This window comes from Urocitellus parryii, chromosome 4, assembly GCF_045843805.1.
Source record: "Urocitellus parryii isolate mUroPar1 chromosome 4, mUroPar1.hap1, whole genome shotgun sequence".
NCBI lineage: Eukaryota > Metazoa > Chordata > Mammalia > Rodentia > Sciuridae > Urocitellus > Urocitellus parryii.
This window is the reverse complement of record NC_135534.1, coordinates 104501250-104526910: the sequence shown is the minus strand read 5'-3', so window position 1 is coordinate 104526910 and position 25661 is coordinate 104501250. Positions and strand designations below refer to the sequence as shown.

At 47.2% G+C, this 25661-nt stretch overlaps 1 protein-coding gene across 1 annotated transcript; it reads left to right on the top strand.

Annotated features, from left to right (window-relative positions):
- Bace1 (beta-secretase 1) lies at positions 1–25661 on the top strand. Its single transcript, XM_026396357.2, has 9 exons — positions 1–698; positions 16736–16824; positions 18326–18542; positions 19054–19191; positions 19789–19923; positions 20855–20956; positions 21299–21448; positions 21710–21881; positions 22483–25661. Exons 1-9 carry the CDS (start codon positions 438–440, stop codon positions 22722–22724), a joined length of 1506 nt encoding a protein of 501 aa, XP_026252142.1. The 5' UTR covers positions 1–437; the 3' UTR covers positions 22725–25661.

Here is a 25661-nt window from a genome sequence, read left to right as displayed (position 1 = left end):
AGCCTGCCTAGGAGCTGGGAGCTAGGAGCTGGATTATGGTGGCCTGAGCAGCTAACGCAGTGCAGGAGCCCGGAGCCCCTGCCCCTTCCAACACCGCCGACTTCACCAGAAGGACCAGGACAGCAGTCGGCGCCAACCTGCCATGCCCGCCCCTCCCAGCCCCCTGAGGGGCCCAAGCCCACTGCTGAGGCTGGCTGCCGCCGTCCAGATGTAGATGGGTCCTGGAGCCCAGTCGTTCCCCTCTCGTGCTCTGCAGATTTCTCCTGCTCGCCGACCATCGCCTGGACCAGGGGACTGGTTGAGAGGCCTGCAGGCACTGGAGTCCTGATGCCTCCAAGCCCCCTCTCCTGAGAGAAGCCACCGCCACCACCCAGATTTGGGAGCAGGCAACTTGGACAGACGTGGGCCTGAGGGAGCCCAGGAGGTTCGGGCCCACCATGGCCCCAACCCTGCCCTGGCTCCTGCTGTGGGTGGGCTCAGGGGTGCTGCCTGCTCATGGCACCCAGCTTGGCATCCGGCTGCCCCTGCGCAGCGGCCTGGCAGGGGCCCCCCTGGGGCTGCGGCTGCCCCGGGAGACCTACGAGGAACCAGAGGAGCCTGGCCGGAGGGGCAGTTTTGTGGAGATGGTGGACAACCTGAGGGGCAAGTCGGGCCAGGGCTACTATGTGGAGATGACAGTGGGAAGCCCCCCACAAACGGTAAGGTGATCGGGCTGGCGGCAGCCCTCCTTGCTGCACAGCAGGCGGGCGGGAATGCAGCAGGCTGTCCCCTGCTAAGATGGGCTGGTCCTTCAGGAGGAGGGATCCCTTCCCAAACCATTCCTCTGGGATCTTGTTGGCAGAAGTCATCCCGAGTGCCCCCCTTTCCTGCCTTCTTTGCCCCCTCTGGCATCCCAGAACCCCTGGGCTGACTGCCCTTCCCTCACTCGCAGTCATACACATGACCCCTCAGGAAGAATTTGGGGGCAAAAGAAGCATGTCAGTGGGGGAGCATAGCCTGGGGAAGGGGCCAGGCCACAAGGACGCTATAACAGGTGTCAGCCCCCTCTGGCGCTGTCGGAGGAGTCTCCAAATTCCACCACTGTGGCTGCTGGCCACCCAACCCTCCTCTCCCCTGGCATTCCCAGGAATTCCAGGCCCTGACCTTCATTTCCTTGAGGACCAAGGAATCCTGGCACTAGTTGGATCAGCCCCTTCCTCCCATGGTCTGGGTTGCCACAAAAGCAGCAAAGAAGGGCCCTCCTGACCTAGTAGCCTAGAAGCCCCAACAGGCCCCTGCCTGCCCCGGGTCCCTTCCTTCTCCCCTTCATCTGTCCCCTTCCCCCATCCTACTCTCTTTCCTCTCTGCACTCCATCCCCTCCCCCACCCCAAGCCTCTAAGCACAGGCCAGAGGGGAGCTGAACTGAGCTTTGGAGAAAGGACAACTGGTAGAAAAGGAGTCTGAGCCCGTTCAAAGAGGTTTTCTTTCACAGAAGAGGGGCATGCAATGATGGAGAAAACACTGCCCACTGTCCCCATCCCCATTCCAACTGAAAATTGCCAAGGTACCTCCAAGGTAGCTGGTGGAGGTTGTGCCCTCCCAGCCAGTGTGCATGCCATGGTAGTGTGGGCTTGAGCAGCTCTCCATGTGGGGTGCCTGGCTGACCTCTGCATACATCTGCCTCCTCTGTGGGTGAATGAGTCTGGACACGGACATTGATATGGTTCTGCATATGCTGGTGTGTGTCACCTTGAATCTGATCCCGCACATCTTTGTGAGCCACCCCTGGATCTGTGTCATGTCCATGTCTGGGAAGCCTATCCAAGGTGGGTGTGGAAAGGTGGGTGTGGGTTGAGGAAAGAGACAGCCACGCTTCCCTGAACTCAGATGCTGGACCTAGGAGCACTGTGGACCCTCACCTTCCAAATACTTGACAGAAGCCAGCCTTCCTAAGTCTGTGCCAACAGTCCTACCTTCCAGAATTCAAGATTCTGGTCTCCCCCGTTTACCCCCCCAGCCCACCCTTTCCTATGCACCAAAACTTCTCCAGAAGTAGTCTCAAATCTGTGAGTGGAGACCAGGACAGTGCCTAAATCTAGGCCCTAAAAGCATAAGCAAACAAAATGCTAGGCATTGTCAGGAAGCAGGAGGCATGTGGAGCATGGAGCAGGCTATGCTGCTGAACCAACAAGAGGTTTGGGGTCAGATAGACAAGGAATCCCTGCTCTATCTACTACCCACAGCTTTCCTTTTTCCCAGCTACATGGCCCTGGACAAATTATATAACCTCACTGAGGCCAATGGCTTGTCTTTTAAATAAGTGAAATGAGATTTCTTTTGCAAGATGATTGTGAGGATTAAATGAGACTGTAGATAGAAACACCTAGAACAATGTATCTGGACACATATTTGACCTCCAGAAAATATTGCCTCACTTTCTCCTTAACTGGCCTGACCACCTCTTCCGCTTCTATGATATGCTACACAATGAGGCATGAAAACTTGACCCTCCATATTTTACAGGTGTGAAAATGGGGGACCAGTTACTATACTTCCCTGGTCTCCAGAGTCAATGTATACATCCCCCAGCCCAGCTCTTGGCAGAGAGTAATTGCTCAATGCTTGTCAGATCCTTCCTGCTCCTTGCTATAAGCTACGAAAGTGGGCTGGGAGTCAGTCACACCAGCCCAAGGAGCTGTGCCAGGGATTCCTCAGTAAAGCAGCTCTGGATTACTCTGTGACTCCTAACCTGAGCCTAAGCCAGCCAGTTTGCTCAGTGGCAACTTTGATCTTCATAGCAATCTGTGAGGATGAGCTTTCTCCCTACCTGTGGGGCTGTTGTAAGCAACAAATGAGAATATGGACGGCAGAGCACTGTGAACGAGCAAAAGTAAAATTTGGAGAGCATTCTCTATTTTTGGGGGCTAATCCACAAAGAGATGGAAAACCCATTTTCTGCCCATAAAGACCTTAGGAAGGAAATGAAGTATAAGTACTTAATGAAGGTAATACTCAAGTGATAGTCTGCAGATCCCTGTCATCAGAGCCTGTTAAACTCTCTGGACTCAGGGAGTCAGAATCTCTGGGGGTGGGACCAACCCATTTGTATCTCAACCTTAAGAATCACTGATTTATGGGAATACAAAGAGTGAAGGGTTAGGGATATATGCTATAGATGTGCATAAAATAATGAGTGAATCAGGGAAGGCTTCCCAGAGGAGGCGTGCCCTGACGTGGTCTTGAAGGATGGATAGGTGTGGGAGGCCATTCCTAATGAGGAAATAGCACCTCTCCCACCACGCTAAAACTGCACCTTACTTGTCCATCTATGACTGCTGCTTCCCATCCTACCCACTTAAGGACTAGGAGAGGCCACAATGAATGAGGGAATAAGTTATGTGTGTTTGGCATATTTGTTCAGGAGACAGAAGAAAGCCAGACCAGTTAATATTACTGGTTTGTGCCGAGACCAGATAAGTTTGGGTAAATAAGATAGAGCCAAATTACTTTAAAAAAATCTGAAATAATAAGCAATAAAGTTTGACTTTGGCATTCAGCTATAAGGGGAAAACTGAATTTGTGCAGAGGAATGATATGAAAAGCAATCATTTAGGAATAGACACTTGAATTTTAGAAAGAACAGAACAGAACACGAATACAAGCAGCAGGTAGCTCTGTCAAAAACCCGTCCAGGTGTGAGGTGCTATGACTAGGATTGCATGAGGCTGTGATAAGAGGGAGAGGAAACGGAACCACCACCAGCTCGTGAGGATGTTACATGGCAGATGGGCAGGACTGGTGTCAGTGCTGTGAAGGATGAAGAAGGCAGCAACTATGATTTGGAGAGGGGACTCTGGGGTGAACTAGAGGGCAACAGGAAAGTTGGCAGGAGGGCGTGGTCCAGGAGTACTGCTGTACAAATGTATACTTTTGTTTACTAGTAGAGTATATGCAGAGTTTCTTTTATAAATTCTACATTATTCTATTCTTTTCTTTTTGAAAAACATGAGCAGAATTATATTTTCAAAGAACTTTGTTATATGCTATGTAGAAATACATTTTTTGTCCTTTACAGCAATTTCTTTTTTTGTACCAGGGATTGAAACCAGTCAGTCAGTGCTTAAGGGGTACTTAAGCACTGAGCCACGTCCCTAGCCCTTTTTATTACTAATTTTGAGATAGGGTCTCACTAAATTGCTTAGGGCCTCATTAAGTTGCTGAGGCTGGCTTTGAACTCTCAATCCTCCTGCCTCAGCTTCCTGAACCACTGGGATTATAGGCATGCACCACTGCACCCAACATTTACAGCAATTTCTACAATATATAAAGTCATGTGTGTGTGTGTGTGTGTGTGTGTTGTGCTAGGGACTGAACCAAAGGTGCGTTACCACTGAGCCACAACCCCAGCCCTTTATATATTTTATTTTGAGACAGGGTCTCCCTAAGTTACCTAGGGCCTCACTAAATTGCTAAGGCTAGCCTTGAACTTGGGATCCTCTTGCCTCTGCCTCCAGAGCAACTGGGATTATAGGTGTGTGCAACTGCCTTTACAACAATTTCTACAATATATTAGGTCATGTGTATATGTGTGTGTGTGAACCAGAGGTGTGCAACCACTGAGTTACAGTCGCAGCCCTTTTATTTTTTATTTTGAGACAAGAATCTGGCTAAGGTGAGGAGGCTGGCCTTGAATTTGCCATCCTCATACCTTAGCCTCCTGAGTCACTGGGGATTACAGGTGGGCCTGGCTAAAAAGATCTTTATTATTCACAGCCTCCAGAAGAAGAGAGGGCTCTGGAAAATTAAACCACTGGCCAGAGGGAAGATAGGAAGCTGAGACCTTGTTCCACCCCTTGTTCTTCCCACTGTGCCATTGTCTTGCAGAGATGAGTTTACCTCCAGCATTCATCCTCCATTCTCCCCTAACACCTGCTTGGGCCTTCCTCACTGCACTTGTCATAATGTGTTATAACTGGTTTTGTTTCCTTCATAAAACTCCCAAGCTCTTTGGGTGGGGGTGTAGCTCAGTGGTAGAGTGCTTGTATAGCCCAGACAGGGCCTTGTTCCATCCCCAGCACTGGGGGAAAAAAGCTCTTAGGAACAATGCTATTTTTATCTTATTTATTTATTTTGTAGTGTCTTATCTATCTTTGCCTTCTAATACCTAGGACAGTGTCAAACTCAGAACATTCACCAAAAAATGTTAAGTGAATGAATTAATATGTTGCAAGTCATCTAAACAGAATTGTTGATGGGCAGCAGTAAATGCAGAATTGGGAGTTCTTGGAGAAAGTGTTTTTATTCTTTTCACTTAAAAGAATGTCGTCTCATGAGCGTCACTGACCAAACACATCATAATAAATTAGAAGTGAAATTTGGTGATAGTCAATTCAATATAACAAATAATGTTTATTGAGTACTTACTATTTACAGAAGAAAAATATAATGCCTTAATTTCAGCCTTGGAGAGCTCACAATTTGGTCTAAGATATAAACTAAAAACATAAACATCATATAAGACCAGATGCACTTGATACAGAGGGAAGAAGAGTGGGTCTTGGAAGTTCACAAAGAGAAGCGGCCATTTCTGACAGGGTAATAGGAGAGGCTTGCTGGAAAAGTAAGCACTTCAAATATGGCCTTGATATATGAATATGGCCTTGAATGATGAGAAAGCTTTGCTCTAAGTGGTGGGAAATTGACACTGCAGGGGAGGTGCATGCACTATGGTGAGAGGTTGGAAGTGGTGGTAGAGATACTGTGATGCAGGGTAGAATCTGGGATTATTCTGGAAGTAGTTGGGAATCTTAGTAGGAATATAAGAAGAGGACAGTGGAGTCTAATTTGAGCTCCAGGGAAATAAGTGTGGAGGAAGACTTGGATAGTCTAGAGTGAGAGACGAGGATCTGTGAGGATACAAGGGCCTGAAGGAAGGTGCTGACTATGAGGGCAGAAAGGAAGAAAGGTTCTCAGGACACAAGTATCCACATCTTATTTCCACCAGTCCTTCTCTGCCCTTATGAGATTTAAGAGGTGAGAGATAAGAAGAGAAGTTGGCTTCTTTCTGTTGAACCCCTCTGACTTTTTGTCAGGGAACACAGCAAAAGGAGCAAGCTTTTAAGAGAATAATATGGTTTAAGTTCCCACATTCATTTTTCCACTTCAATTATGAGGGACAGGTGTTAGCATACCCATTTTGGGAATAAGGAAATTGAAACCCAGAAAAATTAAGTGGTTTGCCCAAAGTTACTCAGCTAGGAGGAACACAGCTGGAGTTCAAGTCTTTAGATTCCATGTTCAGATGCTAATTCAGACCCACATTTTATAGTCTTGGTTGACCTTGGAATGCTGACCTTGAGGGTATATTCCTCCACCAGCTGACCATGGGGGTCTGGAAACCAGGAGAGAAGTCAGAACTGGACAAGGAGATTTGGGAATCACCTGCAAATGTGGTTGTAGAAGCCAATTTAGCAAATGGACTTGTTCTTAGAATAGAGAGAAAAAAGAGAAAGGTGATTATGGAAAGAATATTGAGTAGAGACAAAGGAGAAAGAAATGTTCAGAGAAGTGGAAAATTATGAGGCTTCAGGATCTCAGAAACCAAGAAGGGACAAGTGGTTTCCCTTTTTTCTCTCTGTCCTCCATAATGTTTTTCAAACTGTGCCTTGTAGGGTTCTGTAAAGGGACCACAGAGGAAAAGGAGATGATTAGGAGAAAGATAAAGCAAGAACCTGGACCTCCCGTCCTTCCTATCTCTAAGCTGTCCACCTCCTACTGCTCCAATTCTCCTGATGCTCCCAGAACAATTCTGGTTTTTTTAATTATTTTTACACAGTAGACTTTTGGGTTATATTTCATTTTTTAAATTATGTATTAAAATGGTTAAAAGCCATGGAGCTCAAAGAACTACCCTCCAAATTAAACAAATTAGGAAAGCCCCTAGCTGCTGAGCAGCCTGCTCAGCGCTTGTGACTACACTGGCCTTCCCAGGCTGGGCCTCAGCTGCACACAGACCTTTGCTAAAACCCTATTGTTTCACACACTTCTCCTCTGCCTCCCAGCTCTGTAAACATGAATTTTATCTGGAGGTGGGGAGTGTTGAGAAAGACAGTGCCCTCTCTCTAAGGTAGAGAGTCAGGAGCCCTTCTTGGGCATCGCCAATGAAGACCTAAATAGAAAATTCTGATTGAAAATCCAGGAAGAGACTCATCTCTCAGGGAAATCCCCATTCCTGACAATTCACTTGTCTCTCTGCTGGGAGCCATCTCCCCTGGGTGCCTGGGCAGTGGAGAGTTCTGGGAAGGAGCCAGACCATTTTCCTGGTTTCAGAGCTGCCCTAAGAGTCTCCTGACAGGATGGCCCAGAGGGCTGGAAAGCATTCACTGATGCTTGTCTGCCACATCTTCAAGTCCTGTAGTCAGGTGGTTCCTAAGAAGAGAGAGGTGGAATTCTGAGGAAAAAACTGAATCATTAGTCCTGGGGGATACTGCCTCCACCCCCATGGGGTATCATGGAACACAGGCTCAGGTGATTTTTCCTACAGCCTGACAAAACCATGGAACAAGCTGGCCGAGCGCCTTCTTCTCTCATGCCAGCCTTCCTCAGACTCCCCAACTGCCATCACCCTGTAACCACCCTCTTTGTGCCTACTGTAGCTCCATTGTATCCAGGCTGTCTTGTTGCTTAGCCTCTCGGGGTTGGTGAACCCCACTACCTATCTTTTCCAGTGCCCATGGAGATTTTCCCAAGGAACATAAGGAGTGAGCTCTAGCAGCTTCTAATGGCTGAAGCAAGTTAGCTTATGTGCTGGGCATGACCCAGATGCCATGGGAGGAAACTGGGCTTATGCCAGACATCAGATTTTTTCACTGAGAACTGACCAAGAGATTAAAGCCATTGAAATCTGTGAGTAGGACAAGTTAGACAACAGGAGGGACTTATTGTCTGACAATGAGAAGCAGGTAGCTAATAGCTGCTGTGTTCCCTTGTATAGCAGGGTTTTCCAGGTAGAGTCTGCAGAGGCTGAAGGTACACAAGAGGCCTCAAGGGCTGGAGATGCAGCTCAGTGATAGATTTAGTAGTTAATGTGTACAAGGCCCTGGGTTCAATCCCCAGCACCATCCCCTGCAAAAATCTTTAAAAGCCACTGTCTTAGATCTGTTTCTCTAAGAAGAGACTGGGACATTTTTTGATTGTATCCGTCATCTCGTGTGACTAGGAAGCACTGACAAATCCTAGTTGAGATAGAGGCTGGGGGGGAAAGGGAGCATCCTGGCCCAAGGAGAAAGGTTTCACTAGATAACCTTGACTTAGGATGATCTTGACACCTTGGGATTCTTTGAAAACTAGCCTAAGGTGGGGTAAGTGACACTAGGAAGCCTTCATGCTCCCAAGTACCCACTGCCAGTGACCACATAGAGAGCAAAGTGACAGGCAGAAGATATGTCTGGGATAAGAGGTGTATCTGTGTGGGGTCAGCTGATTTGTCCAGGCTGGGAGGAACCTGGACAGGACCCAGTCTCTGAACTGTTTGAGGCAGGAACTTTGGCTGCTGACTTTAGGTTCCTCGTATCCTTTCTCGTCCCTTCTCTTAGCCTTGGTCAAGTTTGGATCTGGGAAGATCCACTGAGAAAAGCAGATGGATCTGACTCAGAAGACTGTGGGACCAAGACACTCTGGAGCCACCAGGACCTCTTTAAGAACCTCAGGGCCCTGGACAGACATTCAGTCAATGAGCATGGATATGGGGGGGGGGGGGGCATCAGTTGTCACAATCACTGTGTTCAGTGGTCATGCATACTGCCAGATTGAAAATCCCTCTTGTATGCACCCTAGGGCTGAGAATTAATAGCAGGAGTCTGTAGGATCACAGGGAACTAACTGCAGGAAATGAGGCAATTACTGTCAGTTTAAAAAAAAAAATCAGTATGAAGTACCTACTTGAGACCAAGGAATAATTAAGTAATAAGGATACAAATGGCTCTCTATCCTTGTGGAATTCATAGTCTGGGACAGACAGACAATCATAAAATAAGTGATTAAAGGTTTAGTGAGTTTGTGACAGAGAAGCATAGGTTCTGCAGGAGGAGGAGCCTCATCTTGGCTTGGGCACCAGGTAAGGCCTGTGGGAGATGGGATGTTTCACTGTGACTTGAAAGTTGAACAGGAGTTAGGCAACAGGGAGAGAACATTCCAGGCAAAGAAAACAGCATATGCCCTGGTGCACAAGTGAGATCATCCTTCTACTACTAGGAAACCACAAGAAGCACAGTGAGGAAAGGGGAGATGTCAAGAGATGTTTGCTGGGGTTGACCTACGACTGTTCAGATATCTTAAGGTCAAGGGTCCCAGGATTTAATTTAGATAGTTGGTAACAGATGTAGAATAACAAATTGCCAAAATGTAAGTGACTTTAAACAAGAGTCATTTCTCGCAATTCTGTGGGTTTTGGCTTGTGGTTCTTCTACAGGTCTCACTTGGGCTCACTCATGTGGCTCACTTTTCTGGCTCTGTGAAGTCCTTCATCCTCAAGGAGGCAAGACTGAGTGGCTTCACACTGAATCTCAGGCCCATCCCCAGTGCACAAATGCCTAACAAGCCCCTCCTGTGTGGTTTGCTGATATCCTAATGTCCAAAGCAAGTCACATGGCTAAGCTCTGAGTCAATGTCAGAGGGGATCGCACAAGGGCATGGATACAGGGGCATGTGATTCATCAGTGTAGCAATCTACTACACAGGAAGGTCAAGGACATGGAAGACCACAATTGAAGATTGGGCAGAACCAATAAATTCTTGTTCTAGCTTTGTGACTTGTTGTGTAAGATGGGTTAAGTTGCTCACTCATTCTAGGTCTCAGTTTCCTTTTTCAGCTTTAGCCAAAAGGCTTGTTGGACAAGAATATAAATCATTTCCCTCATTGACACTGGGGTCCACACAGAGGAAAAGAGACTTCCTCTTTAGGATGAAGATTTGCAAAAGTGGTCAGAGCCTGGGATAGTCTGCTAAGAAAAGTTGTGGGTTTGTTTTGGTTCCAGAGTGTCACACATACTGACAAACATTCTGAGCTATACCCTCAGCCTAGGTTGTGGCTTCTTAATAACTAGAGATTATTCAAAATTGAAAAAAAGCCCCACCTCTCCTGGACAGTGGACAGATGCCTCCTGAAGGCCCTTTCCATCCACGAGAAGCTCAGCTATCCTGTCTGTTGAGAGCTGGTATCAAGATGGGAGGGATTTGGGGAACAAAGGGCTCATCCCAAACTTGCCAGTTCCTTTCCTGTCTCATCATCAGAGATATGCTGAACAGAGTGAATCCAAGCAGGTGTGCCCTTCCCTCTGGGGCTTGTTAGCACTTCCCATGAAGCCACCTTCCCTCAGAGGCCTCCAGGGGCACATTTGTTTGTTAAGTGATTGGCACTGACCTAGCCCTGACCCCAGGCTACAGTCTCCTGGGCATCTGACTGCTGGGTATGCCTGGGCCAGGGGACAAGGAAGAAGAGGGCTCCAGGCTGCAAGAACACAAGCCTCCTGTGTCAAGCCAGGGCCAGGAAAGAGGAGGAGGTCTAAGCCAGGCCATACCTATAGCCTAAATCAGCCACTGACTGGGATTCACTGAGGGATCATTCCCCAGCCCCAAAAGACAGGATTAGCTCTTCCACCATTTCTTTCCTTAATACAAGAAATACTTATTTCTAGGTACTCGGTAGAGATACAATGAGGATTTTTTTTTAATTATATATGCAAGAGAGCCAGTGCAGTGGTACATGCTGATAATCCCAGCAACTCAGGAGCCTGAGGCAAGAGGATCAAAAGTTCAAGGCCAGCCTGGACAACCTTGTGAGACCCTGCCTAAAAATTATTATTTTTTTTTTTAAAAAGGACTGAGAATGGCTGGATGCGTTGGTGCAAGCCTGTAATCCCAATGTCTGGGGAAGCTGAGACAGGAGGATCTTGAGTTCAAAGCCAGCCTCAGCAAAAGCGAAGTGCTAAGCAACTCAGTGAGACCCTGACTCTAAATAAAGTGCAAAACAGGGCTGGGGATATGGCTCAGTGACCAACTGCCCATGAGTTCAATCCCTAGTACCCAAGAACAAAAACAAAAAAGAACTGGGAATGTACCTCGGTGCTACAGTGCCCCTGAATTCAACCCCTAGTTAAAAAAAAAAAAAAAATACAAAGAGAGGTGAGAATCAATGTGAAATTGCAAGAGTGGCAAGATTTTTGGAAGCATTTGAATAGAGAACATGACCTAGTCTTTCTCCATGAGGAAGTCCCTTTTGAGCTCAGGCTTAAGGATGAGCAGGCAGTGAGTAGACAAAATTGCAAGTGAAAGAATGGTCCAGGCAGGATGAGCAGCCAGTGCCACAGCTTCTGTGGACAGGGAGACTGAGATGAGGCCAGTGTGGCTGGTGAGCAGAGGGCTTGGTAGGGGTAGGGGATACACATAGGTTGGATATGCAGCCAGGGTCAGACCATGAAGGGCCTTGTAGGAGATGCTAAAATGTGAAGTTTTCGTTTTAATAGCAAAAGGCAATTATTGACTTAAGAGGGTAACCTGGTCAAGTTAACATTTTATTTTATTTTTTATTTTTTAAAAGAGAGAGAGAGAGATTTTTTTAATATTTATTTTTTAGTTTTCGGCAGACACAACATCTTTGTTTGTATGTGGTGCTGAGGATCGAACCTGGGCCACACGCATGCCAGGCGAGCGCACTACCGCTTGAGCCACATCCCCAGCCCCCTCAAGTTAACATTTTAAAAAGATCACTTCTGCTGCAGAAAAGACTGGAGAGGTACAGGGTGGATATACCAAGACCAGCTGAGAAGCCACTGTGCTATTCCAGGGTGAGATGATGATAGCTTGTCCTAGGAGTGGCAAAAGAGATTGCAAAAAATGAATACATTCAAGAATGTGGAGGGCGTTAGTTGGACAGGACTGGTTGGTGCACTGGAAAGAGATGTGAAGAAGAAGAGGTATTAGGTTTTCTCTGGAGTTACTGCCTTAAAGAATAGATGGATGGTAATGCCGTTCACTGATACAGGGAACACTAGAAGATGACCAGATAGGAAGGACTGTGTAAAGTCAGCTCTGGACATCCTGGTTTTGACGTGTCTTAAGACACTTCAGTATGAGCATTCGGAACTCAATAGAGAGGAAAGAGTAAGCATTAGAAGCTTAGGGGGTCAGGAGGCTGAAGCAGGAGGATGGAGAGTTCAAAGCCAGTCTTAGCGAGGTCCTAAGCAACTCAGTAAGACCCTGTGTCTAAATAAAATATTTTAAAAGGGCTAGGGATGTGACTTAATGGTTAAGCACCCCTGGGTTCAATCTCTGGTACCAAAAAAAAAAAAAAAAAAAAAAAAGCAGCAGCAGCAGCAGAAGTAGGAGCAGCTTAGGGGTCCTGGCGTTCCAGGCAAGATGCTTAGCGGGGAGAGGATGGTGTGAGAGGAAGAAGCCCAAGCTTGGGATGTGAGCCTGAGAAGAGAGAGAAGAGGGGGCCTGAGGAGTAAGACGAGGACTGACTTGAGAAAACTCTCTTGTGTTGGTGACATGAAATCATTGGTAATTGTAGTAAGGGCTGTTTGGTAGTGGAAGGCTGGAGGCAGACCCAGTTTTAGAATGGGTTGAGGAATGAGTAGGAGGTGAAGAAATGAAGACAGCTTGGCTTATGAAAGGAGAGGAGAAAGAGGGTAGCTGGAGGCGGGTATGAGATTAAGGAAGTTTTTTGTTATTTTTTAATGAAGAGACTCAAGCATTTGTAAAGGCCAGTAGAAGAATCCAGAATTGATGGTGTTGGGGGTGTGGGATGACATGATGGCTGAATCTACCTGAGGGAAGAGACATTAATCGGGTAGGTGCCTGAGAAAGGAGAAGGGAATTGGCTCCAGAGCTAAGGTGAGGCTGAGCCAGGAGGGACAGCTGAGGGGAAGGATGAGCTGGGGCAGCTGCAGGCAGGCTGGTATGACTGGCTGTGGAGATGAGGATGGTCCCATCTAACAACCCCCTCCTGTGAATAACAAGGTAAAACTTCCACTACTTACTTCCCTCTTGGGCTGCCCCTGAGGCCGTGTCCATGAGTGTGGTGGCTCAGCTCCTTTACCTCCACATCCCTGCCCTGAAAAAGGCCTCCACTGGAGTGGGAAGGGAGAGAGGTCTCCAGGGAGAGCCCAGAGGGCTCAGCTAGACATATTGAATGACAGGACCAGAAATGACTTCTCTCAGAAGCAGGACCACATGCAAAGGGCAAAGAGTCAGACATTTGCTCCAGAGGGAATCTCTACTGTTTATTTTGGTCCCCCCCACTTTTTTTTTGAAGAGTGTGGGGAGAGAAAGAGAGAGAGAGAGAGAGAGAGAGAATGAACAGTGGGGGGCCTGGAATCCTGGCGTGGGGGTGAGTGAGGGGGACAGGAGTGGCAGGTGTTCCTTCCTGGGCTTGGCCCCCTTTGAGGTAGAAGAGGAAGAATTTCTTTAGAAGGAATGGAAAGACTGAGACTGGAAGGGGATCAGGAAGCCCTCAAGATGGGGAACACAGTAACCTGCAGAGAGAGGAGAGGAGGGGAGTAGGGAGACAAGGAGCACACCCCACCATACACACTAAAATTCCATTCCAGCTGGGAGTGGTGGCGCATGCTTGTAATCCTAGAGATTCTGGTCACTGAGGCAGGAGGTTCCCAAATTTGAGGCCAGCCTCAGCAACTTAGCAAGACCTCTCAAAATAAAAGATAAAAAGGGCTGGGGATGTAGCTCAGTGGTAAAGCATCCTCAGGTTCAATCCCCAGGATCAAAACCAAAAACAAAGAAAGAAACAACAACAAAAAAAACCCTTCATTCCACTGTAAAGAAATAGCCATGTTTGCTAGAGTGGGCCAGGCACACGCATTCCAGGTAATCCCCCCTTACCACCACCTTGCAGAGGCTACTACAGGGACTGTGTAGGAAAGAGACCCCTTTCTCTTTGGGATCCAGTAATAGCAGAGAGCCCTGTGATATGAGGCCCACCCGGGTGCTGAGAGTTGAAGGAGGTCCTGGGGAGGCGGGGTGAAGAAGCCTTTTTTTAAATCATTAACCTGGATGATTGAAATCTGAACTGCTGAGCCTCCCAGTTCTATTGATTTTCTCTGAAAGCACAGCAGCTGGAGTTGGTGGCTGCCCAGAGACCAGAGAGAGGGAGAGGCAGCCGAGGGGAGACAGGGAGGGAAATGGGAAACCAGCCAGGGGTGTGGGGCTGGGAAGGAGGCAGGGGCACAGGGCTGAGAAGCAGGCTTTGGGGACAGGCTGGAGGCCAGGAAGTCAAAGCAGGCACTGGGGGTGGGTACAGTCAGCACAGCCACAGAGGCACCACAGAGAGCAGGGAGGAGCCAGGAGAGGATCTGGCAGAGGACAAAACTGAAGCTGGAGAAGAAGTGACCTGCACAAGGTGACAAGGTCAGAGCCTGCACCAAACCGGAACTCAGCTGATTTCACTGCATTGATAGAGGGTACAGAAATAAAGGCCCCAAGGTTGGGGGCGGGGGAGCTGAGGTGCTGAACATGAAAAGTAGGCAAGAAGGGGATTCAATTTACATATTACCATTTTTGGAGGACAGAAGCCTCATGAGAACACAGTAGATTCTCACAAAAAATGGCTCTGGTCTGACTGAGGAGGGGTCAGACCATCAGAGTGTTACTGAGCCGGGACGTTGTGCCTTTCATGCAGTGTGTCAATCACTGAAGTGATGAGTTTTGCCAAAGAGAAAGAATATGTTCACACTTGTAATCCCAGCAGCTCAGGAGGCTAAGACAGGAGGATTGCAAGTTCAAAGCCAGCCTCAGCAATTTAGTGAGGCCCTAAGCAATTCAGCAAGACCCTGTCTCTAAATAAAATACAAAAAAAGGGCTGGGGATGTGGCTCAGTGGTTAAGTGTCCCTGGGTTCAATCCCAATACCAAAAAACAAAACAAAACAACCAAGAATTTATTCACAAGGCAGTGAAATGTGACAGAGTTGAAGGATATTTGTGGGATAAAGAAACAGGGTTGCTATAGTTTAGATTTGGAATGTTCCCACAAAGGCCCGTGTGTTAATATCTCAGTCTTCAGCATGTTGTTACTGGGAGATGGTGGAAACTTTAGGAGATGGGGCCTAATTAGTAGAAGGAACTTGGGTCACTGGGCATGTGCCTTGGAAAGGGATATTTGGATCATGGCCCTTCCTTGTCTGTCTTGGTTCCTATCCTCTGTGAGATGAACAACCTCCTCTGCAAACATTCCCAACATGTACATCATGCTACCACTGGCCCAAAGCAAGGTGGCCAAGTGACCATGGACTGAAACCTCTCAAACCGTGAGCCAAAATAAACCTTTCCACCTTTTAAGTTGATTTGCTCAGGTATTTTGTAATAGCAACAGAAAGCTGACTAACACAAGGGTGGTCTGAGGTTCAGGAAAGGTGTGGAGGTAAGTAAAGTGAAGGAATAGGTGGTCTGTGCAAACTTGAAGACTGCATGGAAAACAGTGATGTCTGAGAGTGGAGTTTTGGTCCTCTGATGTCAAAAGATCACATAGTAGACACCTGTGCAGGCTCAAATAAAGGGACTGGTGGTTTCAATCAGTTTGATACACAAGGCTAAATAAAACCAATCTAATCCTTAACAAGGTGAATGAGGTGTTATCTATAGTAAAGGTAGCTGAGGTCTATTAGTTTATTGTTTAGTTAAGTGACTTCTAAAATCAGTGATGAAAATAACTATAAGTGAATGAATCTAGAAGATTTGTTCAGATTTTCTCTGGATTTCAAAAGAAAGAACATGCTCTTTGATTTTTAAACTTTCACTAGGGAAAGAAAATGGCTCAAGCCTCTTAGAACAGAAAAAAATTATGAGAGCCATTGCGGTGGCACATGCCTATAATCCCAGCCATTCATGAGGATCAAGAGTTCAAAGCCAGCTTCAGCAAAAGTGAGATGTTAAGCCACTCAGTGAAATCCTGTCTCTAAATAAAATACAAAATAGGGCTGGGGTTGTGGCTTAATGGTCGAGTGCCCCTGAGTTAATCTCTGGTTAAAAAAAAATCAAGAGGACTCAGTTTTAAGAGGAGGAGGAAAAAACAAGGTAAAAGAAATGCTAGGAACTGCACAGCAAGGAGTACCAAGAAGACTGCTGTCTGTGTCCATGCAGCCCAAACCAGGGCCCGCACAAGATGGGTTTTCAGCAAGACATCATATGTGGCTCCTGGTTCTCCATTATTTCTGACAATAGGACATATAGGCCTCCTATGAAATTCTGAGATAGAAGGGGAGCCACATTCTAGAGGGCAGGGTCACAAATACACAGGCAATATGTGTCCTCCTAGGACCCTTACCTGTGCCAGCTCCTAGAACAGCTTTTCTATGAGCTGGGGTGGGGGTGGGGTACACAAGGCTTCTTCCTGGGAGAATCGGAAAAGGAGGAAAGGGACAGGCTTCTGAGAGCAGAGGCCATCTGATGATAGAAATGGGAACAGTGAAGACACACATCCAGTGTGGCTCTCATGACATTGAAAATGTCAATTCTATAAACAGAAGCAGACACAACATTTCTGAAGCCAAATTGAAGGTTCCATGGACCCCAGGTTCTGTTTGTGGTTGTGGTACCAGTGGGTGCCAGCCTGGCTGGTCCTGCATCATGGATGCTTCAGCCTGGACATCCCAAAAGAAAAATGTGGCTGTGGGGTGAGAGGCAGTAAGGCTGCTGAGTCCAGAGCCGTCTATCCACAATGAATTTCTCTTCCCTTTCTCTGACAGCTCAACATCCTGGTGGACACAGGCAGCAGCAACTTTGCTGTGGGGGCTGCCCCCCACCCTTTCCTGCATCGATACTACCAAAGGCAGCTGTGAGTCCTGGGGAGAGCCCAGGGGAGGAACCTTCCCCAAGGAGAGTTGGGAGGGGTGCAGAGAGAAAAACCAGATCCTCAGATCCTTTCTTCCTGCCAGGGAAGGGGAAGGGAAAAGAAGGCAACAGTGGCTAGAGGAGAAGGGTGAAGAGGAAGTTTAAAGAGGCATACTGAGGGAAAGTGTGATATGAAGGCCAGCCACCTATAGGAGAAGGAGGCAGAACGCTCCATGGCTCCCCAAGCCATCTCAGCAGGGAGGCAAGGGAGGCTTCACCCAGTGCTGTCAGTGGCTCACAGTTTTCTGACAATAGCAGCTAAAGCTAGGCTGAAAGTCTGCAGTGGTTAGCTCCCTTTACTGTGTTCTCACCCAGGGACCACTGCAGGTGGCTTTGCATGGTTCAGGGATGTGAAAGAATTTTCCATAACCCCCACTGCCTGGACCCATATCAGGAACTGAAAGCTACAATGTCTTTTCCATGGACCACCCAGAGTGCCACCAGCTGGGTCCAGCTCACTGGTCAAAGGGAGGTTGGAGTGAGTTTTTAGGTCAGAAAGGAAGTGGAGAAAGATCTGGAGGCCCCCTTTAGGCATTATGGGCTAGGGATGTGGCTTAGTGGTAGAGTGGTAGCCTCCAAGCTTTCCAAAGCATGAGACCCTGGATTCGATTCCCAGCACCACAAATACATACATACATACATAAGGCATTATGAGGAAATGGCAAGAAGGCATCTAATATCTGAGTCACTTGTGTGAGGATGAAAGTAGAAGCTTGCATCCTAACCTTAGACTTCCAGGCAGGTGCCAGTTCCTGCCTTCTTTGACCCCCTTCTCTTTTAACATCCCTACCTAAACAAACAGTTGGGGAGGGACAGGGGTAGGAGCAATGAAAGGGCATTCAGGTATTCATCCCAATCCATCACTGCTCCCACTCAAGCCCTGACTAGTGGCATGCTTGTTGATAAGAATGCTTCACCGGGTGGTGTGCAATGCCTAGCAGCTCTGCTGAGAGGCTTGTGCAAATCCTTTCTCTAAAAGAACTTGATACAAGCTTCCACACTCACCCTGCCTGGCATTTTCTCCATCATATAGATGGTACCACTGGGTCCCAAGGCAGAAAGTGAGTCAATGGCTCCTTTTCTGTGGGAGCCTGCTGGAATCAGGGGGAGAAAGAGATGCTGCTAGCTGTCCCTGCAGCAGCAGCACAACAGCAGACACAATCCACAAAGCCCAGCTTGTTCTTCACAGGCTTGAGCTCCAGATCCAGAATATGCACTACAGAGACAGGACAGCACACCCTGCAATAGCTCCCCTCATCTTTTTATAAGATCACTTTATAATTTTTTTTTCTGGGTGAGGAATCTAGGGATATTCTACAGAGTAGCCTGACAGCAGATTCTAGGATGTCCCTGAGATAAGATGGCATTGGCAGTAGGTTTGATGGTGGATCTCCATACCAGTTGTTGTGGTTCTGCATCTACAGATTTCTGCCTCCTTTCCACAGGTCCAGCACATACCGGGACCTCCGGAAGGGCGTTTATGTGCCCTACACCCAGGGCAAGTGGGAGGGAGAGCTGGGTACCGACCTGGTGAGCATCCCTCACGGTCCCAACGTCACTGTCCGTGCCAACATCGCTGCCATCACTGAATCAGACAAGTTCTTCATCAATGGCTCCAACTGGGAGGGCATCCTGGGGCTGGCCTATGCGGAGATCGCCAGGGTGAGAGGGACAAGGCCTGACCTTACACACTGGGTCTGCATGTTGCATGCTACCTCCCATGTGGGAAAGGAATTAGGAGAAAGAAGGGAGAAGAATAGACCCAAAGATAGATACATGTCAGTGTGAAGTGTTACCGAGCAGGGGTAGGGTGGTAGTCTTAATTTCAGCCATACGGAGGGCAGAACTATAGTGACAGCAGCTCTTACAGGTACAGGAATAGGTTGTGGTTTCTATGAACTCTAGGATCATTAAAAATGAGAGGCCCCCATAAATCTGAAGTAGATCAGGCATATAAGGATGAAAGAGTCTCTGGCTGTGGGCCATGATTTCCTGTTTGCATTGCCAGTGTCTCTTACTAGCCTCTCTCTGGCAAATCTCAGTGCCTCAACATTGTCTTTCCCAAGGAACATCCCCAAGTTTTTGCTCTTGCCTTCCAGCATAGGCAAAAACTGGCCTCTGTCCACTAGGATCTTGCATGTGAGGATTCACTCCTTGTCTTTTTCTGCCACAGCCCGACGACTCCCTGGAGCCCTTCTTTGACTCCTTGGTGAAGCAAACCCACGTCCCCAACCTCTTCTCCCTGCAGCTCTGTGGCACTGGCTTCCCCCTCAACCAGTCTGAGGTGCTGGCCTCAGTCGGAGGGAGTATGGTGAGTAGGTCCTCAGAGGAAGTCCTGGCACTGGGAGAGATAGGTGCCATCTGCCCCCCTCCCTCTAGGTTACAACATAGTCATCTCTACCACTTAGACTCAAGAGCCATTATTTTCATCCTTGCATTATTCCTGAAAGAACTCAAGGCATCTATGGTAAACCTGGGATGTGGATTAGGAATATTCAAAGGAAATGAAAATAAGACCTATTGAATTCAGATTACTCAGTCTGATGATCAGAAGGCAAGAGATAAATGCAGTTTAAGCTATTTATTAATTAATTAGGACAATGGTGAATAGTTCTCCAACAAGCAGAGAAGATAAAAACTCATAATTGAAGCACATAATCAATCCATTCAACATTTATTCTGCCAGTTTAGGTTTAAATAACTTTATAGCAAAAGTCTCTTTCCCTGAACACACTTGAGAAACTATAAATCGCTTTGGGGCATGATTTGATTAGAAGCAGGAAAATGAAAAAGGTCATCTGTGGAGGGCTTTGCCACCCCCAAGGAATGCCTGATCTTATTGCTTGGTTTCTGGGTGGCTTGCTCTTCTCCAGACAGAGACACAGATACCTGCCTCTTCTTCTCCTAGATCATTGGGGGTATTGACCACTCACTGTACACGGGCAGTCTCTGGTACACTCCCATCCGGCGGGAGTGGTATTATGAGGTGATCATTGTGCGGGTGGAAATCAATGGACAAGATCTGAAAATGGACTGCAAGGAGGTAATGAAACCAAGGGGCAGCCAAGGGGAGGTGAATGGGATAGATGCCACAGTAAGGGGTGGCTTTTCATTATGGGGTTGGAACAAGGAGGCAAAGGTAGGGGACCTGTGGAGAGGTTGAAGGCTAGGTCTAGAAATCAGAAGCTTAAGGGTCACAGAGCAGGACCTGAGGTTAGGCGCCAGGGATGGGCACAGCACTTTTACAGAGATCATGGGGCTTATGGTCTAGTGATAAAAAGAGCATGGACCTGGTCCCTGTCTGGACTCTTTTCACTGACTGGCCAGCTTTATGGTCTCAGGCAAACCATTTGCGAGGCAGTGTCATATGCCACAATAGAAGAGTCCAGCTTTGGAGCCAAAGACCTGGATTTGAATCCGGTTCTGCCATTTACTAAATATGTGCCCTTAGGCTAGTTACTATTCAGTGTTTTCAGTTTCCTCACCTGCAAAACAGAGGTAAAAACAACTTTCCCAAAGATCATGGAGAAGGTCAAGAAAGTGTCTTCAGTGGCTGGCGGTACCCAACAAATGCTAGGTAAACCATTTGGGTATCCTTCCCTAGATTCTTATGTATGGTAAATTAGTACTATGACAAACTAAAAAGCACTAAACAAAATTATTTTTAAGATTGGAGAATATCTGCAATTGTACAACATTTAGTGAATGCCTCCTGTCTGCTGGGCACCGTTCTAAGAGTTTTCAGTGGGTTAATTTAGTTAATCTTTACAATAACCCCTGAGGTAGGTTAATATCCTCATTTTCGAGATGAGGAAACTTAGGCACAGAAGTAACTGGCTCAAGGAGGTACATACATGAAGTGGCAAAGCCAGGATGCCAACCCAGGAAAGGCTCCAAGCAATCAAACTCACCTCTCCAACTCTGCCCAGAGCCTGGCATCAAAAACTCTTCTAACCCTTTCCTCTCCTTCTCAGTACAACTACGATAAGAGCATCGTGGACAGTGGCACCACCAACCTTCGTCTGCCAAAGAAAGTATTTGAAGCTGCAGTCAAATCCATCAAAGCTGCCTCCTCGGTCAGTGGACTAAGAACAGGGTATAAGAGATGTCACAGTTTCAGAGGAAGTCAGTGAAAGTTGCATTTCTCAGCAAGAGTCAAGATGTCTCATTTAGATCTTTCCACTTAGAGCTCTTAACAACTGCTCTCCTTTATGGGTCTGTTGCTCTTGATACAATCCTCCAGTACAAATCGATTACCTTTGTTGCAGTTCACCTTTCCCTACCTTGGATATTTCCCTAGAGAAGTAAATAAAGGGCCCAGTCAATGTCCTATGAAAATGGGACAGGAAAGAGAGTGGGAGAGGAAGGACAGCGGGAGAGGCCGATTCCTCACTGTTATTCCTTTCTTGTTAACACAGACAGAGAAGTTTCCAGATGGGTTTTGGCTAGGGGAGCAACTGGTATGCTGGCAAGCAGGCACCACCCCTTGGAACATTTTCCCCGTCATCTCACTCTACCTGATGGGTGAAGTCACCAATCAGTCCTTCCGCATCACCATCCTTCCACAGGTATGTCCCCAATCTGAGGTGGTGGATCAGAGGAAGAGGACAAAGTACATATTGGGAGATGGAAAGCAGGTATGGTTTTATACTTGGAAGACAAAACCAATGAGTGTCCAGTGACAAAAGGTTCTTGGAAAAACCCATCCCCTTAGCACTCAGGGATGGCAGAGGAAAGAGCTAAGTGCAGCGATACCTAGAGGGCAATGATGGGGGAAAGGAGAGAGCAAAGAAGACACCCTCTAACCTTTGATTGCTTGCTTACCCTAGCAATACCTGCGGCCGGTGGAAGACGTGGCCACGTCCCAGGACGACTGTTACAAGTTTGCCATCTCACAGTCATCCACCGGCACTGTTATGGGAGCAGTAATCATGGAGGGCTTCTACGTTGTATTTGATCGGGCCCGGAAACGAATTGGCTTTGCTGTCAGCGCTTGCCATGGTGAGAGTACCAGGAACAAGGGTGTGGGGTCACTGTCCATATTCTGTCAGCAGTTAGGACACCTATTACTTTGGGAGGGAGTTAACAGATACCTCAAGCTAAATCAACATGTTGTGTGAAAACTAGTGTCAGTGTTTATGGAGGATTTCTTTTTGTTGTTGCTTTCTGGATTGTCTCCCCTGGTGACTCCCTGCCTAGACTGGTAAGCTGTTGGAAAGCCAGAGCAGCAAGAGCTGCCTCAACACCTTGGGAAGCTTTAAATGCCAGGCAGCAGGCTGTCAGCTGCCCCACAGTGAGGCTGAATGCCACTTCAGAACGGTGGCAGGGTTTTGTAGTGAGATTTCATACAGTAGGCAAGTGTGCTAGGGGTGTAAGAGGCTAGCTTTTTGGTCAACCCAGAACTACTACTTTTGGGGTATCATTCCTAGTGGATAGGTAAGCAGGGCCCTGGGAGACAGGCCTGACTTTCCCACCTACTCCTAAATAACTCCAAGAGGGAGAACTAATTTCAAGGCTGGTTTCAAGGTGTCACTATCAGCAGGTCTTTTGTAGTTGCTCTGTGACAACAGGAGCTACCCATTCACATCTGTCCTTTCTCCAGTGCACGATGAGTTCAGGACGGCAGCGGTGGAAGGACCTTTTGTCACACCAGACATGGAAGACTGTGGTTACAACATTCCACAGACAGATGAATCAACCCTCATGACCATAGCCTATGTCATGGCTGCCATCTGCGCCCTCTTCATGCTGCCACTCTGCCTCATGGTGTGTCAGTGGCGCTGCCTCCGCTGCCTGCGCCATCAGCATGATGACTTTGCTGATGACATCTCCCTGCTAAAGTGAGGAGGCCCATGGGTGAAGACAGATTCCCCTGGACCACATTTTGGTCACAAGTCGGGAGACTCAGATGGCACCTTTGGCCAGAGCACCTCAGGACCCTCACCCACCCACCAAATGTCTCTGCCTTGGCAGAAAAAGAAGGAAAAGCCGTCAAGGTGGGTTACAGGGCTTGCACTGGTAGAAAACGAGAGGGAAGAAAGAAGCACTCTGGTGGCAGGAATACCCTTGGTCACCTAAAACTCGAGATGGGAAATTCTGCTGCTTGAAACTTCAGCCCTGAACCTTTGTCCACCATCCCTTTAGATTATCCAACCCAAAGTATTCTTTCCTTACTTCCAGAAGTCCCGGCATTATACCCAGGTTACCCCAGCATGTGTCTCTGTGGTACCCTGGCAGAGAAAGGGCCAATCTCATTCCCTGCTAGCCAAAGTCAGCAGGAGAAGATGCACAGTTTGCTATTGCTTTAGAGATAGGGACTGTAGAAACAAGCCTAACACTGGTACAAAGACTGCCTCTTGAATTAAACAAAAAACAATTAGATGGAATATTTGTACAAATGAGGAGTGGTCAGAAAGAGGAGAAGGGGGGGGGGGTACAGCAGTTGGGATCACAGCTAGGAAAGGCAGAGATACAACCACTCGCCAGTCCCAGTTTTAGACCTCATCTCCAAGACAGAAGCCCATCTCCTGAGACAGATGTCATTTCTCAATGTTTCTGTGGTCACAGCCTGACCAAAAAGTGAGATGGGAAGAAGGGCTTATCTAGCCAAAGAGCTCTTTTTAAAGCTCTCTTGATTAAAAAGTGCCCATGAAGAAGTTCCACTTAACAAAATAATTTCTACCTTAATTCCACTTGTCTCTTCCTGACCCCTTTCCTCTATGTATGATAGGTGGTAGTGAAACACCCCAAACCCCAAAGCCCCAGGTGTCCCAGGGGAGAGGAATTGGAGTTTAACAAGGCTGGGCATTATCTTCCTGGTCACAGGTTCACTCCCTCCCCAAGGCCCCTATTGCTCTGGAGCTTTGCAGCAGAGGTGCTAAAAGGAACAGAGAGAAGGCCTCTCCTATCTAATCCTTGAAAGCAGAATCCTGAAGATTCATTCAACAGGTATAGGAGTGATGCCTTATACCTCTGCCCAGATTTCTTCCTGTTTAGCTGTAAGAAGTGGTAAGATCATTAGATTAATACTGAGTGGTTTTATTGTTTTCTTTGCTTCTCTAATGGCCCCTCCACTTATTTGGCTAAGGCTTCACACACTGGCTAGTATTATACTATGACTGTCAGCAATCGAGGGCTTTCTGGCTCTTAGCCACTGCCTTTGGTGTCAAGGCTGCTTGGAGAAAGGATGGCAGCCTCAGGCTTCCTTATTTTCTTCACCACTTTTCCTTTGTTGGAGGCTGTCCTTTCTCCTATCCTGCTTTCTGCTCCCCACTCCCATGGGTACCCAGGCTGGTTCTTGGGTTAGGCAGTGGGGACCAAGTTCATTTTCTCCCTATCAGTTCTAACACAGTAGACTATGATACCAGTGTTAGTGGGAAGAGCTGAGTTTTCCCAGTATACCCACTGCATCCTATCTGGTCTACACACTGCTGCCAGGCAGGGTACCTAGCAAGTAGAGAATTATTTGATGAGGGAGAGGGAAATATAAGGAGGGCCTCTGGAGTTGCTGGCCTCTGCCAGTTGCCCACAAGCCATAAACCAATAAAACAAGAATACTGAGTCACAGTTTTTTTATCTGGGTTCTCTTCACTCCCACTGCACTTGGTGCTGCTTTGGCTGACTGGGAACGTTCCACACCTATAACGACTTGACAGGAAGACTGGAGACTGTCCACTTCCAGCTCAGAACTTACTGTGTAAATAAACTTCTAGAACTGCTACCATGAAATGAAAATGTTACATTCTGCTTTATAATTTCCACCCATGTTGGGGAAACTGGCTTTTCCCCAGCTCTTTCCAGGGCATACAACTTAACCTATTCATTAGTAAGTCCCACCGTCCTATTATTTTTTTTAAGAGAAAACTTGCACTTATTTTTCTTTTTACAGTTACTTCCTTTGAACTATACTGAAACTATGAACTCTAAGTGTGAAAAAAAAATCTCGACAACAGTTTCTTGCTTGTAAAAATATGTATTATACAGCTCTATTTTTAAATTCTACTTCTGAAAAATGACTGTCCCATCTCCATTCACTGCATTGGGGGCCTTTGCCTTTGGTCTGCACGGTTTTTACCACTACAAGCCAGTGGGCAGAGGGAGAAGGGAGAACAGGGGTGGCCAAAACAAAGAAGACAAAAAAAGCAATGATGAGGCCCTAGCCACCATGTACAAATCTCTCTGAAACCCCCACCCTCTGCTGGAGTTGGCTTCCCAGGGGCTTTCACTGGGAAAGCAGCTAAGCCCCTGATCCATTCCTCCTTTCTTCTCTATTCCTTTGGCTTCAAAAGATTTTTTGGAAAAGAAAGAATATCCCTTACACCCATCTCTAATTTCTAAATTTTCTGGGGACACCAGAAGATTTTACAGGTAGCCCAAGGCTGCTAAAAAGTTGAGGGGAAAGAAAATCTTAAGATTATAAGATAAAAACTTAATCCTCCCAAATGAAAAGAACAAAAAGGAACTGGTCTTCCATTTTGCCACCTTTCCTGTAATGTCAGTACCAAACTGGAGGCAGTGATATTTATTAACCAAAGAAAGTAGGTCATCTGACCTCTGAAGAGTTGAGTACTCAGGCCATTCAAATCACCCTACAAGATCCCAGCAAGTTCAGCTTCTTACACTGATGCTGGTCTACAAACCTGGGCAAGTAAGGCAAGAGAAAAGAGGAAGAATTCATCCATGAGCTAATAGGTGAGAATGAAAGACAAAAAAGGAAAATGGTATCAAGACGAGAGCATTTAGTTGGATCCTAAAGGAAATGTCTTTGCCTCCCTGACACAT

What these genes read in the sequence shown, in the direction of transcription:
- Bace1 (XM_026396357.2), top strand. Translation starts at nt 438, where the DNA reads ATGGCCCCAACCCTGCCCTGGCTCCTGCTGTGGGTGGGCTCAGGGGTG. An exon ending in CGATACTACCAAAGGCAGCT is followed by an intron (nt 16,825 to 18,325) that starts GTGAGTCCTGGG and finishes TCCTTTCCACAG; the next exon opens with GTCCAGCACATACCGGGACC. An exon ending in CCTATGCGGAGATCGCCAGG is followed by an intron (nt 18,543 to 19,053) that starts GTGAGAGGGACA and finishes TTTCTGCCACAG; the next exon opens with CCCGACGACTCCCTGGAGCC.